At 36.9% G+C, this 18,285-nt stretch overlaps 1 protein-coding gene across 1 annotated transcript; it reads right to left on the minus strand.

Moving 5' to 3' along the window:
• Positions 1-5,044: 5,044 nt before the first annotated feature.
• On the minus strand, positions 5,045-17,481 carry LOC133999359 (apoptosis regulator BAX-like). The gene is made up of 6 exons (XM_062438567.1): positions 17,282-17,481; positions 17,115-17,145; positions 9,234-9,398; positions 9,000-9,144; positions 7,921-8,025; positions 5,045-5,188 (listed from the first exon to the last, which is right to left on the minus strand). The coding sequence occupies exons 1-6, from the start codon at positions 17,307-17,309 to the stop codon at positions 5,045-5,047; spliced, it is 618 nt and encodes a 205-aa protein (XP_062294551.1). The 5' UTR covers positions 17,310-17,481.
• Between the last annotated feature and the right edge of the window lie 804 nt (positions 17,482-18,285).

Below are 18,285 nucleotides of genomic sequence, written 5' to 3' on the forward strand. Positions count from 1 at the left end.
ACCGCAAGAGACACCAAGGAGCAACAGAGAGAGATAAATAGAGAGAGAGAGGGATGAGGGTGTAGGGGTATAATTATGTTAAGCCAAATCACACATGAACTTGATAGAGCTTATTCTTAGCACTGGGAATGTAGGAAAATGACAAGAAGGAGGAGGAGGAGAGGACGGCTCAGGTTTATTTCAGTTCAAAGAGCATTTAACAAGACTGCTCCAGTGCACTTTACAAGAAAGAGGATTTTTCAAAAAAAGAAAACACAAAGAGAAGAAGCAGAGAGAAGTAAAAAAACTGCAACTCCACCAGCCTCTAGGTTCTTATTTAAAGGACTCTATGCACCACAATGATCAACATGATCTTACAAATTCTTCACATATCACAATGTGCAAGATGGATCTAATAAAGTCTTACTTGCAATATGTGTCAGAATGTCTTATATCAATATTGGGGCATGTCAGATTTGACCATGCATGCCTGGTGAATTGTAGTGTTACAATGTACAGCTGTAATATCTCATTGAGTTTTGTTTTTGTAGGCATGGTTTTTAACATAGTGGATTTGAGCTGTTGTGGTTGAAGGGACGGCTGGCTGGTCTACCAATTTATCCAGACTGAAACCTCTCAACGATAGACAGATTAAGATTCATTGTACCCACAGCAGTGGCGGCTGGTGACAAAAATGTTTGAGGGGTGCAGTTTGATGCAGTTTCAAACAAGCCGTAGCACCACTTCATACCGCAGCAAAAAAATAAAAATAAGAAAGGAAAAACCAAATCTAAAAATATACACACTATAATGTTCCCTGGTTTGTCCCAGTATGGTATCTCTGACCCACAGAGAGAGGAATAAAAAATTATAATTAGACATGATAAAATTCACTCACATCACCTAAAGATACCAGCAGTTAAAGCAGAGTTACCAATAAGGTAATATGCTTAAAAAGAGACACCACCTATATTTTAGTTATTGTGTCTTCAGTCCTGATTTCACTGTAATCTGTTAGTTGTTGCAATACCTAAACATGACAATAGATGGCGCATTAAGCACTATACACTGCTGTGATTAAGCATAACTTATTTAACTTATTTTAATAATGAAATGTACCCAAATCAACTGTAATAGTCAAAATTACTTCCATCATTTCTTATCCTGCATTTATGCATTTTAGTTTTTTACACTTCATAGTAATGTCTTTTATAAAGTATTTTCAACACTTTACAATATTAATAAGAGGAATGCAGCTACTACCTGATCTTTTATATGTCCTGTTGGAGCTGCTGGATGCAGCCACTGACTGAATTTATGTTCCTCTTCTGGAGCTTGGCATAGCAGAGGTCCACATGTGGCCAGATGTGGTGAAACAGCTGCAGAAAGAGCTCAGCAATGCTAAGTCTGCTAAAAACAACTTAGCTCCATGCTATTGTCTCGATGGCTGCAGCTTTCTGTTTGCATTTTCTCAGAGAGATGTTTTAGGTCTCGTTCCCCTGTCGTTGTCCACAACGCTTCGGTGCTGACACTTTGAAACAGCAAACAGATTAAGCAATAAAAGGAATAACTCACACTGCATCCAGCTAGCCAGCTCCGTTTATCATAACAGCAGCGGGAGAAACTCTCAGCTCCTCCATCACCTGCTGCTGCTTTATCCTCTTTCTCTCTCTTAGTGAAAGTCTTGTGAAATTATGTTTTTGTAGAGAAATTACAAAATAATCTTCTTTAATTTCCGCGGCTCCACTTTAACGTCATCTGCTGAACCTACCGTCAGCAGGAGTTTGGGTGACAGCAGCTGACGGGAGGGCGTGAATGACAGCCGGAACTGTCCAATCACGGTAGATTAAAAAACATGAAACAACAACAATTCGCTGCCAATAAAAGTGGGCGTGTCCGTGGGAAACGTGATGCAGGCCAATGAGAGAGCAGCCTCAGGTCATGTGCTTGTCAAAAGTTTGAGGGCTTGCCTTCCATTAGGCCGGCGCCCCGCATACAGGAAGTACATATAGAAATTAATAAAATACAATTTGGAATCGATTTATAATGAATGCTGACAGGTGCTGAGAGACTAGCAGGCGCATTTTACAAGCAAATACTTTATTTCATAATGATTTAGCATTATCTAATTAATTTATATTTAATATGTGTAAGTAGACTTTCTCTAGATTATTGGATGGGGCGGCGCCCCAGCGCCCCGCATTGCCCAGCCGCCGCTGACCCACAGGATAAACTCTACCTGACGTCAGTGATCCCCTTGACTTCTCCTCTAGCGCCACCATGAGGTTTGTGGTTTTAAGTGAAATGGCTCAGCAACTATTGGACCTAAAAAGAGCATCCAGGAGGCAATGATTAGCGCCTTCCGTTCTCATTACCTCTATGCACAAACTCGTATCTCACTTAAGGCGGGGATGTTTTGGTTCTTATGCCAATTTTTTATTGGAAGCATTTTTCTCACTGCATTTTATGGTTTCCTCAGGCGCCATCTGGTGGCCGTGGTAATAATGAGAGAGAAGTGATGAATGACATAAATATAAGGTGACTACGGTATTAGGAGTAGACAGGTTAGATGGATGGCTTAGATGGCTACATACTATAGGTTATTATATGGCTAAAAAGTGGACTTAGCTACAGGAGAACATTTAAAAAAACTAACTTGGTGTTTAGTTTTTTAAGATTGATTTTTGGGCATTTTTGCTTTTTATTTGACAGTGAGTGGCATAGAGGCCGACAAGAAACAAGGAGAAAGAGTGAAAAAACTTGTGCTTTCACAACAGTGATTTGTAACAGTTTTGGAAAGTGGAATATTATGTTCCTATTTTCCTGCCTCCTATTGACTAGTCATTTAATTTACTTTTTTACAGAAATAAGTCCACATCTACCTAATACTACCTCTACTTTATTGTTACATGGACTGTAACTACATTCTGCAGCGAGTATTTATGTACTGGATTTTCCATGCAGGACTTTACATTGTAACTGAGTATTTTTTACATTGCTGTATTAATACTTTTACTTCAGTAAAGGATCTGAATACTTGTTCAACCACTGCCACCATTCCAACTTTTGAAATAAACAATATTTGCATACTCATAGCTCCTGGATTTTTCATTTCTGGATCATTTTAAGAACTTATAATGAAGTAAATGATTAGTATTTTGTTGGGGGGAAAAAAACACATCAGACACAAATTATTCAAATCATAATTTTAATATAATTTAAAAAATGCGGGGGGGCATTTACATTGACTTATGACAAAGATATGTAGTGAGTGAGATATCTTACAGTGTAAAAATAAACTGACCTCAATCAAATGCTTGTGATTTCTGTACCGATATGTACTCTTACTTTTAGGTTTTAATGAAACGTCTGTGATGAGCTACAACTGCCTATTAACTTATTTGCATGGAATGTGGATCAAACATTTAAATACATTGAACTTCTAATGCTGAAACAATATCAAAAAAATTTATAAGGTAAACACTTTAAGGTGTTGTAATGAGATCAGTCTACTGCAGCCAGGCAAGAGTTGAGCTTACAGTGACATGGCTTTTATTCAACAGCATTTCAAGCTTTGGTAGTGGACATGATTGAACCAATAATAAGGTCATGGTGCAAATAAACCTTTCACAGTAAACTATTGCAACATTTTCTAAAGGACTAAAAAGGATGGGGTTTTTATAAGAAAATACATATAAAGAATATGACACAAATTGTTGATTTTTGTTTCTTTTTTTTGTTTAAAGCTTTAAGGCGTCTAATTTCAAGGCAGCATAAGCAAAGTCGGCAGTGACAAGACTAATAAAAATGTAGGGGAGTATTAAAATAAGTAGTAGCTAATGATATCTCAAACCTCAGCACAGAGATCCATCAACGTCCTTTTAAAATATCTTTAAAGGAACTGATGATTATAATATTATTATCAGTATTTTATTTGGTGACTTTATACAGTTTATTATTAAGTCCAACTGATATTAAATTTAACATGTTTGTCTACTTCAGTAAACACACTTGTCCTGAGTTTTCATTTGAGAAAAAGAGATTTATATTATTGGTCTTTGGTGATAATTGTGTCTTCTAGTTTTTCATTATCCATTAGAATACCGTTTACCTGGATTCTATACAGTCATTCAAATTTCTTCGCCCACATCAGCTTCAGTCTCCTTCTTATCTAACTCTCATATAAACACACGTCTTTTCTTTAATCTTTACTTTTTGAATGTTCAGCAGGGAAACGTGCACTGTTAACCAGATTACTAATGAGATTAAACAGCAGGTTTAAATACAGTTTCAGTCAAGTTTAGACACATCGTCTCATTCTCTTCAATGAGAAAGTGTGTCCAAACCATTTTAATGTTACTGTACCTACATATGATCCTTCACGTCATCCCTTTGCATTTTCTGTCTCTACTTTCTATCAAATTAAGGCACAATTCCAAAAAACAATCAACTTTTTATCTTCTCCTGCCACCTACACGCCCTTTCAGCAAGCTAAAAGGAGCATTTTCGAATACTTCCCCAAACACCCCTTTTTCTTTCTTTGAATAATAAAAACATACTATAACTGCATTCAGTTGGACTTTAATTGATCATATTAAATGATAATATATGTCCTGTTCTATTCAGTCTATGAAATGTGCTTATATTGCTTATGATATCAGTATTGTATAGAAACTGTTGTTGAGGCACTATAGTGTGGCGGTGCTTGTTTACTGCTGTGAAACTAGAGGTCTGACATTATTATTGCGCTTCATAGAAAAAAGCTGTTAAAAATTATACAGCACCAAAGTGACTACCTCCTTCAAGTTTGCATAGTTGATTTCAGATAAGGCAGAAAAGTGGAGAGAGAGAGAGCGAGCGGATCAGGCACATTTTTGCAAATGATTCTCTGCGTTTCTTATTGAAATGTGTGATCGTCACGTGATAATAAACCCTCCAGTAAACATTTTATAGTCTGCCAAACACCGCCTACTTGGTAAACACTTAGAATTTTTTGCTTTATACGATGGGGACCCATGTCTGGAGTGTGTGTGTGTGTGTGTATGTGTGTGTATGTGTGTAAGCCTCAGAGCCGTCTGATCAGCCTCCAGGTAATGAAGCTTCCTACAACCAGGCCAGTGACGAAGATGACGATGATGTTGCAGCTGTGGGGGTTCAATGACGACACGCTCTGCATGGATGCCGACGCCAGATCTGAGAAACTGTTGATCTGTGGACGGACGCACACACACACACACACACACACACACACACACACACACACACACACACACACACACACACACACACACACACACAGCAAATATTGACTACAGTGTCGTCTCTTTAGTCACTGACTGCATCTTTTCTTGTTTTAATGACATATTAACTAGAGCTTGACCAATATATCGGCCAGCTGATATTATCAGCCGATACTGCCCCCTGACAGATCAGTATCAGTGGGTATTAGGGATGCAAAGGTACAGTGTTTGGGCCACGGTTGGGTGTCAGTATCTTAATATTATCTTAACTAACTCCCACTGGGTTCTTTGCCTTTTCTATTTTAAATCAACAGGGTACCACTACTCTTTCGGACGAAAGAAGTTTTCGGACGATACTGCAATAGTGGGGTGTATCAGAGATGGGCAGGAGGGGGAGTACAGGAGCCTGGTGGAGGACTTTGTGCAATGATGCAAACTCAACCACCTGCAACTTAACACTGCTAAGACCAAGGAGATGGTGGTAGATTTCCGTAGGTCTAAGCCCGCGCTGCTACCAGTCTCCATTGAGGGAGTCAATGTGGAGGTGGTAAGCACATATAAGTATCTGGGGGTACATCTGGACAATAAACTGGACTGGTCAGCCAATACTGACGCCATCTACAAAAAAGGACAGAGCCGGCTGTACTTCCTGAGGAGGCTACGGTCCTTCAACGTATGCAGCAAACTCCTCGGGATGTTTTACCATTCTGTGGTCGCCAGCGTCTTCTTCTATGCGGTGGTGTGCTGGGGAGGAAGCACTAAGAAGAGGGATGCCGGGCGACTGGATAGACTGGTAAAGAAAGCTGGCTCTGTTGTGGGAGCCGAACTGGAGAGCATCACTTCAGTAACAGACAAAAGGACCCTGAACAAACTGCTCACCATCATGGACAATGAAGGTCATCCACTTCACAACACCATCATCCAGCAGAAGAGCATGATCAGCTGGAGACTACGCTCACTGTCATGCAAAACTGACAGACTGAGTAACTCATTTGTCCCCAGGGCCGTACAACTTCACAATCTGGCAATAAAAGGACCCTCACAGCCACAGCCTGGACTAAATTCACTAAATTCACTTTAAATTGTATATTGCACTATATTTTTAGGTTTATTTTTATTTTATTTTATTTCTGCACTTTATCACACAGCCTCATCCTCAGACCTTGTTGTTCTTATTTTAGTATTTTAGTATTTTAGTATTTAGTATTTTAGTATATTGTTCTTTGATGTCTTTGTGTATTAAGCTGCTGGACCCTAAATTTTAATCAATAAAGTGTACATCTATCTATCTACTCACACTAGCAGAGGCCATATTAAATGTAAAAATAATTAAAAGCAAAGATATAGTCAAACCACATTTATTATAAAAAGGGAGCACTTCTCTTACTTCTACTTTCTTTGTTTTTCTGAATGGTTGAAAACTGTTGTTGGAAGGCAGCTGCAACATGAACCAGCTCTCTGTGCTGCTTCACTTGCAAGCGATACAGCCAGGCGATGGCGACGTTAAGTGACACGTGTTACCTGACGAGTATCCGACAACTATGCTGTGTTTGTTTACGGCCTTTTTGCCCGTGTCATCGTACTCAACGCTAAGATGACGGTGCCTCTTTAAATGTCCTTTTCTCTGTTTGGCATTCCCTCACCATGGTCTCTGTTAGCTGCCATGAGAAGCTTACTTTCCCCTCTCTTCTCCAACATTTGCATGCAGATAGCTGATTAGCCCTTCGGGAAATTCAGGGAAATTCTGATAGGCTGTGAAGACGGTCTGAACAGAGTGGCAGAGAGAACACATCTGTCTGTAATAGCCCTTTTTTTATGAGGGGCGTACCGAACTATTGCGGGTCACTTTTGCATAAATGTTGAATACCACTGCATCCCTAGTTTGTATGTTGTCCGATATGCACAGAGGTGTGTATATTTTTGTAATTTTTTAAAGTTATATGGGCAGTTCTTTATGTGTATTCGATCCTTTTTTAAATTCAGATTTTTTTGTCTTTGTGTTTTTTATTTATAGTTATTTACAATTATTAAATTCACAGTGAAGTTTACTGTTTCATGCACTGATGTCATTTTATACAGTAAAGTTTCCTGTTAAGCATTTAACGTTTCTTTTTCATGTGTTTATGATTGAGCTCTTTTAAAGCACTTTAAATGTTCACTTTCTTTCTTTTAATAATTTTAAAGCAAATAATTATTTTATGCTCCATTTTAGTCCAGCTTTTTGTTTTCTTCCTCTATTTCTATTTTTCTCTACTTTGTTTTCTTTTTTTCGTGTTTCCAATTTTGACTGTTAATCATCTCCTGATATTTTGTTTTTATGTGAAGCACATTGAGTTGCCCCTGTGTATGAAATACACTATATAAATAAAGCTGCCTTGCTTTGCTCTGTAAAATATCACAGCCTCCATTACTTATCTTTGTCAAGTGTTTGATAGCTACATCTGAAAACGTGTGTTTGTGTATATATTCTGTATAGTAACAATTTATCAGCTGATATATCAATATCAGAATTTTTTCACTCCCTAATAGGCATCAGCTCCAAAAATCCAGTATCAGTCGGGCCCTAATGTGGAGGCTTCTTGTTATAACAACTTACCAACTCAACATGTTTGTTTTAATGAGATTCATTCATTACCTCATAACAAGAAACTGAGTATTTGTAGTCATGGTGTTGTGATATAAAATATAAAACAATACGTACCCATCCTCCGTGGTCTCGAATCCAGCCCAGCAGATTGTTTCTGAAGAAATCCACAGTCCACCTCAGGACCTCCCTCACTGACTGAGGCAGATGAGCCTCCACCATCTGACACACACACACAGACACAGACACACACACACACACACACACACACACACACACACACACACACACACACACACACACACACACACACACACACACACACACACACACACACACACACACACACACACACACACACACACACACACACACACACACACACACACACACACACAAAGAGAGAGAGATGAATTTCCGACTGATATACTGTCAGTTTTTTCTACTTTATAAAAGGTATGGGCTATAATATAATACTATTTACATGTATTGTGCGTTTCATATTTTGGGAAGCAAATCAAGTTAAAAAGTAAAGTTTGGTATGAAGCTGCAGACAGAGACAGAAATCTCCAAACCTCAACAAATTCAAACCAGATCGAGACTTTAACACTTAACAGACCTGTTTGAGTCACATCAATAGCTGTTTTTTAGCATTTCAATGGGTTATGTAACAGATGCAAAGTAAAAGTTACACAACACATGAAAGTTGATTTGTGATTTTACAGAACACTAAACTGCTCCACTCACTGTTTATGTCACTTTAACACATTCACAGTCAGTATGCATCTAAATATTTAGCCTACCTGACATAACCACATCCACCATGATTATGAGCTTAAAAAACATCTTTGGCTCAAAGTTAGCTACCATGTTAACTAACTTGTGACTAGCTCACGCTGTGTTGCTGTGGTAACGTCAGCTTGTCGTTCCTACTGTGAAAAATGACAAGAGCACTGAGGTTTAACTGCAGTGTGACGATGCAGATAATGAAGCTATTAACCAGCTGATTTTTGCTTTGTTAGTCTAGAAACTGATTTATAAAACATGATTCAAATACTGTAATATATATTGAATTATTCATATTACCTGTTACACAATAATGAAACCATGTCATGTAAAATTGGACTGATTCTGAAGCTTTCATCTCATCAAAAATCAACAAACTCTCTCTCTTTAGTTTAAACCCACTAACACACCCTGAGAGCCAGCCTGCCGGCGACGTAGAAGAGCACGCCGATCCTCTCCCAGGTGATGCCGTGCTCGAACACTTTATCCGCCACTTTCTTGAATCTGTCCCATGTGGATTCTGTCCCGCAGCCACGAGCGATGCCGTCTATCGCGCTGCAACACGGACAAGGGAGCAGAGGAACTGATGAAACTCACAGAACTTATATGACGCGTGTTTAATCCGTAAGCGGCGAGACACTCACTCCTGGAACTCCTTGTCGTCTCGGACCCTGTCGCCGATGATGCGGATCATTTTGCCCAGCTGGGTCACCATCTTCTGCTCCTGCTCCGTCTTCACTTCCACGGCCAGAGGAGTGAGAGGGGGGACATCGTCTGAGGGCACCTCCTTAAGCTCCTCCTGTATGACCCTGCACACCCAACCAGAGAGACAGATTATTATGCATTATAAGGTTGATGTAGTATTACAGTAAAAGTACTGCAGTATTATGAGTGATGTAGTATGCAGTATTACAGTAAAAGTACTGCAGTATTATGAGTGATGTAGTATGCAGTATTACAGTAAAAGTACTGCAGTATTATGAGTGATGTAGTATGTAGTATTACAGTAAAAGTACTGCAGTATTATGAGTGATGTAGTATGCAGTATTACAGTAAAAGTACTGCAGTATTATGAGCGATGTAGTATGCAGTATTACAGTAAAAGTACTGCAGTATTATGAGCGATGTAGTATGCGGTATTACAGTAAAAGTAGTGCAGTATTATGAGTGATGTAGTATGCAGTATTACAGTAAGCGTACTACAGTATTATGAGTGATGTAGTATGCAGTATTACAGTAAAAGTACTGCAGTATTATGAGTGATGTAGTATGCAGTATTACAGTAAAAGTACTGCAGTATTATGAGTGATGTAGTATGCAGTATTACAGTAAAAGTACTGCAGTATTATGAGTGATGTAGTATGCAGTATTACAGTAAAAGTACTGCAGTATTATGAGTGATGTAGTATGCAGTATTACAGTAAAAGTACTGCAGTATTATGAGTGATGTAGTATGCAGTATTACAGTAAGCGTACTACAGTATTATGAGTGATGTAGTATGCAGTATTACAGTAAAAGTACTGCAGTATTATGAGTGATGTAGTATGCAGTATTACAGTAAAAGTACTGCAGTATTATGAGTGATGTAGTATGCAGTATTACAGTAAAAGTACTGCAGTATTATGAGTGATGTAGTATGCAGTATTACAGTAAAAGTACTGCAGTATTATGAGTGATGTAGTATGCAGTATTACAGTAAAAGTACTGCAGTATTATGAGTGATGTAGTATGCAGTATTACAGTAAAAGTACTGCAGTATTATGAGTGATGTAGTATGCAGTATTACAGTAAAAGTACTACAGTATTATGAGTGATGTAGTATGCAGTATTACAGTAAAAGTAGTGGTTTGGTCCTCTGACTGATATATTATTATTATGACATCATTAGATTATTAATAGTGAAGCATCAGTGTTAGAGCAGCATGTTACTGTTGTAGCTGCTGGAGGTGGAGCTAGTTTACACTACTTTATATACAGTTAGAGTGTGGATCAGCAGTGGTCCTGACTGTCTACATGTAGCAGAAAACGTGGCTTTCATTATCAGCTGCAGCAGCTGAACTGTCTGACTAATAGTTTTGGTTTTGTTTTGTTTTCCGCTGTACTGAAATTGAAAGAGAAAAAACAGATTCATAACAAAACACAAAGGTCAACAAGGGTGGACCATTATGAACAATTACAGTTAACATGATAAAAGCAGATAAGATTGAAGTTTTTCTATAGTATATGTATGTATAGTACATACAAACCGTGCCCTGTATACTGACTGATACAAACACACTGACCAAGATACTAAATGCATGGCACCAATTTACAGTTGGAAATCCTACTTTGTTCGCTTCCTGGTGTTAAAAAAAAAAAAAGACCTCCAACCTATTTTTTTTTTTTTTTTTTTTTTAACAGCATTTTGAAGTAATGAATCCAACATTATGGAACTCTCTTCCTTTAGGTTTTTAGCAACTGAAGACTCACATGTTTGAATTTTTCTTTCTCTCACCTTAAAATGTTTTAGTGCTTGATTGTCTTGTTTATGTCCTTTTAAGGTCCTCTGTTCGCCTGTATTTTTGCATTTATATTTTTATGGCCCTCTATGTTTTAACCCTAACATACTGTTCGGATCAAATTTGACCCATTTTACATATTTCTTTTTAGCTGGACTTTTCCTAATGTGACCCACAGTTTACGGAAATGGAAATAAAATCTCCTAAGATCATCTCCTAAGTTTATAAATCAACTGCTCTATACCGTTATGGGATTTTAAATAAATAAACTAGAGGAAAATAAAATAGACAACAGCAGACAGATCCTTGCTTTTTCCATGTTTGCTTCTCAAGTTCAGAAAACAGCTTTTCAGTCAAATGTGTGAGATAGTTTGTGTGAGATTGGCTCACTTCAGTTGCTATTGTGCAAGTTACAAAAACATCTAAAATGACTGAGGGCTAAAAATCTATTTTGTAGAAAGATTACCTTGAAGAGACGTGGTGTCGCCGGTGATTTGATTTAAGGACATTATTGAGGGATTCAAATGCTGACCATTTGCTTCAGTATGTATGTATGTGTGTGAAGAGACGTGTCACCGGTGATTTGATTTAAGGACCAACAGCTGACCAACTGACCATTCACTTCAGTCTGTGTGTGTGTGTGTGTGTGTGTGTGCGTGCATTTGTGTGCGTGTGTGAAGAGACGTGTGTCGCCACTGATTTTTTTTTTTTGCTAGTATTTTTTTATTAATTATTACATACATACATACATACATACATATATACATACATACATACATACATATATATATATATATATATATATATATATACATATATATATATATATACATACATATATACATACATACATATATATATACATACAATGTATGTACAAACTATACTGTGTACCTGTAAATATTTTTTTAAATCTGTACCGTTGATACCATATTCCATTCTTAAATCCTCCAATGATTTTAGTTGCCTGGTTCTAGAAAATAAATGTATGAATTGTTTTATCCCAAAGTTTGCCCAATTACGAATATTAATTGACTTTTGGTATTTGTTCAGGTCTGGGTTTTGATGCAGAGGAGAGTAAATAGAAATATTGATGAGGGAGCCACATGTTTTATTACAGTCCTTCCAAGCTAAAAGTGTATGGAAAACAGTCAAATATTCATCTATATTTCTTAATGTTTTGAAATTTGTAATAAATATAAGAGAAAACAAGGGTAACGCGTCAAATATGCTGATCCATCGAGAATCCTGTCTCCCCATCGACTACGACACAATATTACGCATTTGAGCCGACCAATAATAATATTGGAAATTGGGGAGACCTAGACCTCCCATGGATTCTGGCTTCATGACAGTGGATAGGCTAATTCTTGTTTTTTTATTGCATCAGATGAATTTGGAAATATTTTTGTTCAGAGATTTAAAAAATGATGAAGATAAATAACACGGTAACATTTGAAAAGGGAAATTTAACCTTGGGAGAAACTTTCATCCTTATTACATTTATTCTTCCCAACAGTGATAGTGGAAGACTTGACCAGTTAAGCATGTCTATTTTAACCTTATCTATAAGAGGGGTGTATTTTTCCTCATACACTTTATTTAAATGTCAGGTGATATTTACACCTAGATATTTAAAACCCTCTGGTGCCCACTGAAAAGAGCAAGATCCATGCCTTCTTTCTGTTGGAGTCATATGCAAGAGGCAAGCATTTGATTTGTTAAAGTTAATCTTGTATCCTGAATATTTTCCAAATTGCTCAATTGCGTCCTGTAGATGTATAACTGAGTTTTCTGGATCAGTTATATATAAGATTACGTCATCAGCAAACAGAGAAATGTTATGTTCTTCATTATTAATTGTCAGGCCTCTGATGTTCAAGTTGTCTCTTACATGTGACGCCAACAGTTCGATCACCATTGCAAAGAGCAGGGGTGATAATGGACATCCCTGTCTAGTTCCTCTAGTTAAAGAGAAGTAGGCAGAGGAAGTGTTATTAGTTATAACAGCTGCTTTAGGACTTTTGTAAATTGATTTGATCCATTCTACAAAATTATAACCCACATTAAAATGGTGCAGGACAGAAAAAAGAAAAGGCCATTCGACCCTGTCAAAAGCCTTCTCCGCATCCAAGGAAAGAATTAGAGAAGGCTTCTGGCTGATGTTTAGGTGGTTTATTATATTTAAAAGTCTCCTAATATTATCAGCAGCATATCTTCCTTTTATAAAACATGATTGATCTGAATTAATTAATTTTGGCAGAATAGATTCAATTCGATTGGCTAATAGTTTAGTAATAATTTTGTAATCATGGTCAAGTAAGCTTATGGGTCTATATGAAGAACAGTTTAAAGGATCCTTTCCACTTTTATGTAACACACTAATGTTTGCACAATTCATTGATTGCGGGAGTATCTTGTTATGATAAAAATTATTAATTATTGACATGAATATTGGCCTCAGGTCAGTCCAAAATTCTTTGTAGAACTCCGAAGTAAAGCCATCCGGACCTGGGCTTTTGTTAGATTTCCTCAAATTAACTGTAGCCAGAACTTCCGCTTCGGTAAATGGTAAGTTAAGGTGGTGTTGATCCAATTCAGATATTTTAGGTAAAGATATATTTTGAATATATTTATTTAATTCATCCTGTGTATAGTCGCTATGAGATGTATAAAGTTTTTTGTAAAAATCATGAAATGTTTGATTAATCTGTTTTGGATTAGTTATATTGTTTTTTTTTAGAACTAATTGCTTTGGTTACCCTTTCTGCTTGCTCCTTTTTTAATTGATGAGAAAGTAATTTACTTGGTTTGTCGCCATATTCATAGTTTTTTTGTCTAATATGGTTCATTTTCTGTATAATTTCATGAGATATATCTTCATATATATATTGATATATTTTCCTTATTCAACTGAATGGTTATCTGAATTCTAGCGTGATCTGACAGAATGCTTGGATTGATTTTACAGTCTTTTATCAAGTACATGTATTTTGAGTGGACAAAAAAATAGACTATACGAGAATATGAATTATGAACATTAGGGAAAAAAAGTGTAATCTTTAATCCCCTGATTTAATTCTCGCCAAACATCAATCAAGTCACTTTCTACACATAAGCCTTGCACGACCTTAGAAGATTTGTTATTATGTCTTTTAGTTGGATTAGATCTGTCTAAAATAGGGTTGAGAGTACAGTTAAAATCACCACCTAATACTCCAAAACCTTTACAGTTTTCATTGAAAAGTAAAATCATATCTGACATAAATGATGGTTCGTCTGAATTGGGGGCATACACATTTAGAAAAGTTATTGGTTACCATTTGGATCTTTAACAGATTTTTCTACTTTAAATAGGATTGATTTATTGATCAAAATAGCTGTCCCTCTGCTGTGAGATTTATATGATGAGAAATAAACCTGACCCACCCAATCCCTCTTTAGTTTGACATGTTCGTTATCTGAAAGATATGTCTCTTGTAAAAAAAAGCAACATCGACTTTATCTTTCTTGAGAAGAGATATTATCTTTTTCCTTTTTATGGGGTTCCCCAGGCCTTTGATGTTCCATGAGATTATTTTCAATTCTGACATACTGACTGTTGGATGTTGTTAGAATTAACTGTAAACAGGTACTGTTGGACTGAAGACCAATGGTTGTCACTGTTTTTAATAAAAAGTATAATCACACAGAATAAGTCAAAAGCAAAAGAAAAAACTAAAATACTGTACATACAAAACTAGGGATGACCGATATTATCGGCCCTCCGATATTATCGGCCTATATTTACAAAAAAATGTAATATCAGGGAGTATCGGTATCTGGTTTTTATAAACGATGTTTGTTCTGTAGGCTTCAGCATTTCTGAGCCTGCATGAACGCAGCATGGGATGTTTACTGGCGCGCGCTTGATGACGTATAACAACAACAACACGCTAGAGTCGTGGGTCTCTAACCGTGGCTAACAACTTCATAGCGTCCACCACCATGTACACGAACACACAAACAGAAACGAGGTTTACCTTCCTACAGACAGTGTTTACATGTGGAAAGCCATGTTGCATTTATGCATGCATCCAGTGGGGCATCACAGTAAGAATAATCATAATGTGTTAATTCAACAGTAGGAGATATGTTATGTTGTTACTTAATAGTTTAGGGAATATCGGAATATCGGATATCGGTAGAAAAGTCAATATCGAGCATCCCTATACAAAACACCACAACCCACCCAAGCCATGGTTCAATCAACCATGACAGCGTGTCTACCTTGTTTTTATGGCAGAGAAGAACAACTACAAAAGAGATAACTAGAAATAAAGTATTCCTTATAAAGCTGGCAGCCTGGAGCTTTCCTCCTCAGTGACATTCTAATTTCTATAATTCCCTTTCCAGTCCCCGTTCTGTTCAATATGGTATAGTCCATTAAATCACCCCCCCCCCCCCGCCCCCTCCCTTTTTTCTTTCTCTCCAGATAAAACAATAGTGGGCTACTAATCATACAATTAAAACAAAAAGGAACAAGGAAAAAGAGAAAGAAAAAAAAAACAGACAAACACCTTGCTCCTTATAGTGAGTCGTAAGAACAGACTTAAGATGTAAGTTTGGGAGAGGGAATAGAAATAGTAACTTAAATTCATAATACTTCATTAGTACCGTCCAATTTCCACCCCCCTGGCGTCAATCAAGGTATCTTCCAATGATGCGTCACTTTGTTGCTGGAAGCTTGACTGAGCCAGTAAACAAAAACAAAACTTCCTCTTCTGATACCCAAAATAGTTTCAAACGAGCAAGGGAATCCTTTACTTCACATAGGACTGACTAAAGCCCAATTATGAAATAAAACGGTGAAAGCAGCGGGGACAGGAGAGCCTTTTTTAAATTTCATGTGTTTCCTTTCTGTGATGCAAAACAGTGATCAACAGCACATTCAAACATAAGGCTGTCTTTACTCTGCATGGTGACTCTTATGACTTCTCCTGTATGAACACACTAAACTAACCACTTACGCCTGCTTCCACTATGGAAGTGTTGTGGTGCTATCACAAGCTATCAAACGACTTGCAGCTGACTCAAACTTTATAACCGCATGTCTTTCTTCCTGTGAAAACAAAGACTAGAAAAAGCTCTGCAAATGAAAGATTAGATAAAGATGATGGTGATTTCCTTCCTGACACATTTAAGACGGCAGGGGAATCGAATCTGTCAACATTCCAGACACACCAGTCACTGCAAGAGACACTTCTCTGACGTTTTTACCTCTGCTGAATTTTCTGAGTCATGGTTCAACGTACGTACAAGACAGTGTTAATTAGTGGTGTGATTTACGGTAAGAAGCTGTTTTATTGGGAAACAAAACTGAAACTGGAATGTGGTTGATGTATATCTTTAAAGAATCTGAATGATTTACATATATTTGCAACTCCAAACTGTACTATTATATATTTTTAAAAAAAAGAAAAAGAGATTATGGAGCCTGGAAACTGGGAATTTGGGGAATATTCTTCATATAAAAATATTAATATACAACTAGTGCTCAAATTACATCAATTTACTGTAATGCTGCCTTAAAAACGTATACCATATGACCATATTATGATATCACGACATCCAGAATCTAAGACGATATGTAGTCTTATGTTACGATATTGATATAATATTGTTATATTGCCCAGCCCTAAGATAAGCCCTATGATATAACATAAATGATATGATATATGGACCCACCTGTTACCATATCTAGACTTATAAATGATTGTAATATTAAACAACATTTGCTAAATGAATCCATGGAACTGACCTGGATTTTTAAAGCAAGGTTGGCACGATTAGTTGATTCATCATATAATAATAATTTGCTCACAAATCTGATCATTTCCTCTCTTTTAAAAAAAATATCTTTGCAGATGGAAGACATTTACATGCAAATACATCCAATGAATATATAATAGTGAAACTCCACTATTTACTCTTTATCATTGTGTGAAACATATTTCTAAAGAGTAATAAAGTATCTTTAAACTTACTCTTTGATGAGGGCTTCTCCTATTCTTTCATCTGTGGAGGAATAAAGCAACATAGCGTTATAACACTGCTACACACAGAGCTATGACAAACAACAATACTGCGGTATGTATGGAGGCTAGAAGTAGACTTTATAGTTAAGTAGAGAAGAGTTTTTTGTCAAGTTTACCAGACATGCCGTTTCCTTCATTTGCCATCCTGTAAAGAAGAAAAAAGTAAGTTCAGAAAACTTCTCGGATAATTTCCTCCGCTTCCTCGGAGCCTCCGCTTCCTCCTCCGGTACTGTCCCGTTAAAAAAACACCTCACAAAGTTAGCTTCGGTGCTTCTACAAAAGGAACAATTTTCCGTTAATCGTTGCAAGCCGCAAACTCAGACACACATCAGGTTCCGTTCCAGCTAAAGTCTGAACTACACTGGTCTGGGCGGCGCAATACTTTGAACCGACATGAAACTGCTACTTCCGGTTGATTCCCGGAAAGGTGTTTATTTATTTATTTATTCTTTTTTTGTTGTTGTTGTGTTTTGTTTGCAAGCGTTTACCCCTCAATGGAAGTTTATCTTATTTAATTTTGTGCTATTACGTTCATGTTCCTATCCTAGATATGTAAAACCATAGACATGTGTAAAACAATATTAAAGCCCCTCCTCCTTCTTCTTCTTGTAGTTTTAAACGGTAGCATCGTTGTAGGACTACCGCCCCCTAGAGTGTTAGCTCTGAACTGAAAGGAAAACTTAATTCTTTCACTGTCTCCGTATGAACAGTAAAAGGGTATTTCCTCACTGTAAGCATTCCTTCCTGTTCATACGGGTCATTAAAAATTCCCCTTCATTTAATTAATTAATTTTATTTTTTGTACTTTTCCGTCACGACTTGGTAGATAATAACAAATAAATAAAGTCAGTGAGTAGCGACGGTAAAGGTTGGCACATAAAACAAAAAAAAACCCAAAAAACATTGGCCTTCTTGTTAATATTCATGTTTCATATAAATAGTTTTCTTTCATTCATTTGTATTTATTTATTTTTTTGTAGTTTTCCTTTACAGTTTGAATGATCATTTAATATGGCAATAAAATAGACAAATAGATAAATAAATACATAAAGGCAGCAACTAGTGAAGATAAAGATTGGCACATAAAACAAAGCACAAAATTGGACTTCCTGTTAATATT

The sequence above is a fragment of the Scomber scombrus genome, chromosome 18 (assembly GCF_963691925.1).
Source record: "Scomber scombrus chromosome 18, fScoSco1.1, whole genome shotgun sequence".
Taxonomy (NCBI): domain Eukaryota; kingdom Metazoa; phylum Chordata; class Actinopteri; order Scombriformes; family Scombridae; genus Scomber; species Scomber scombrus.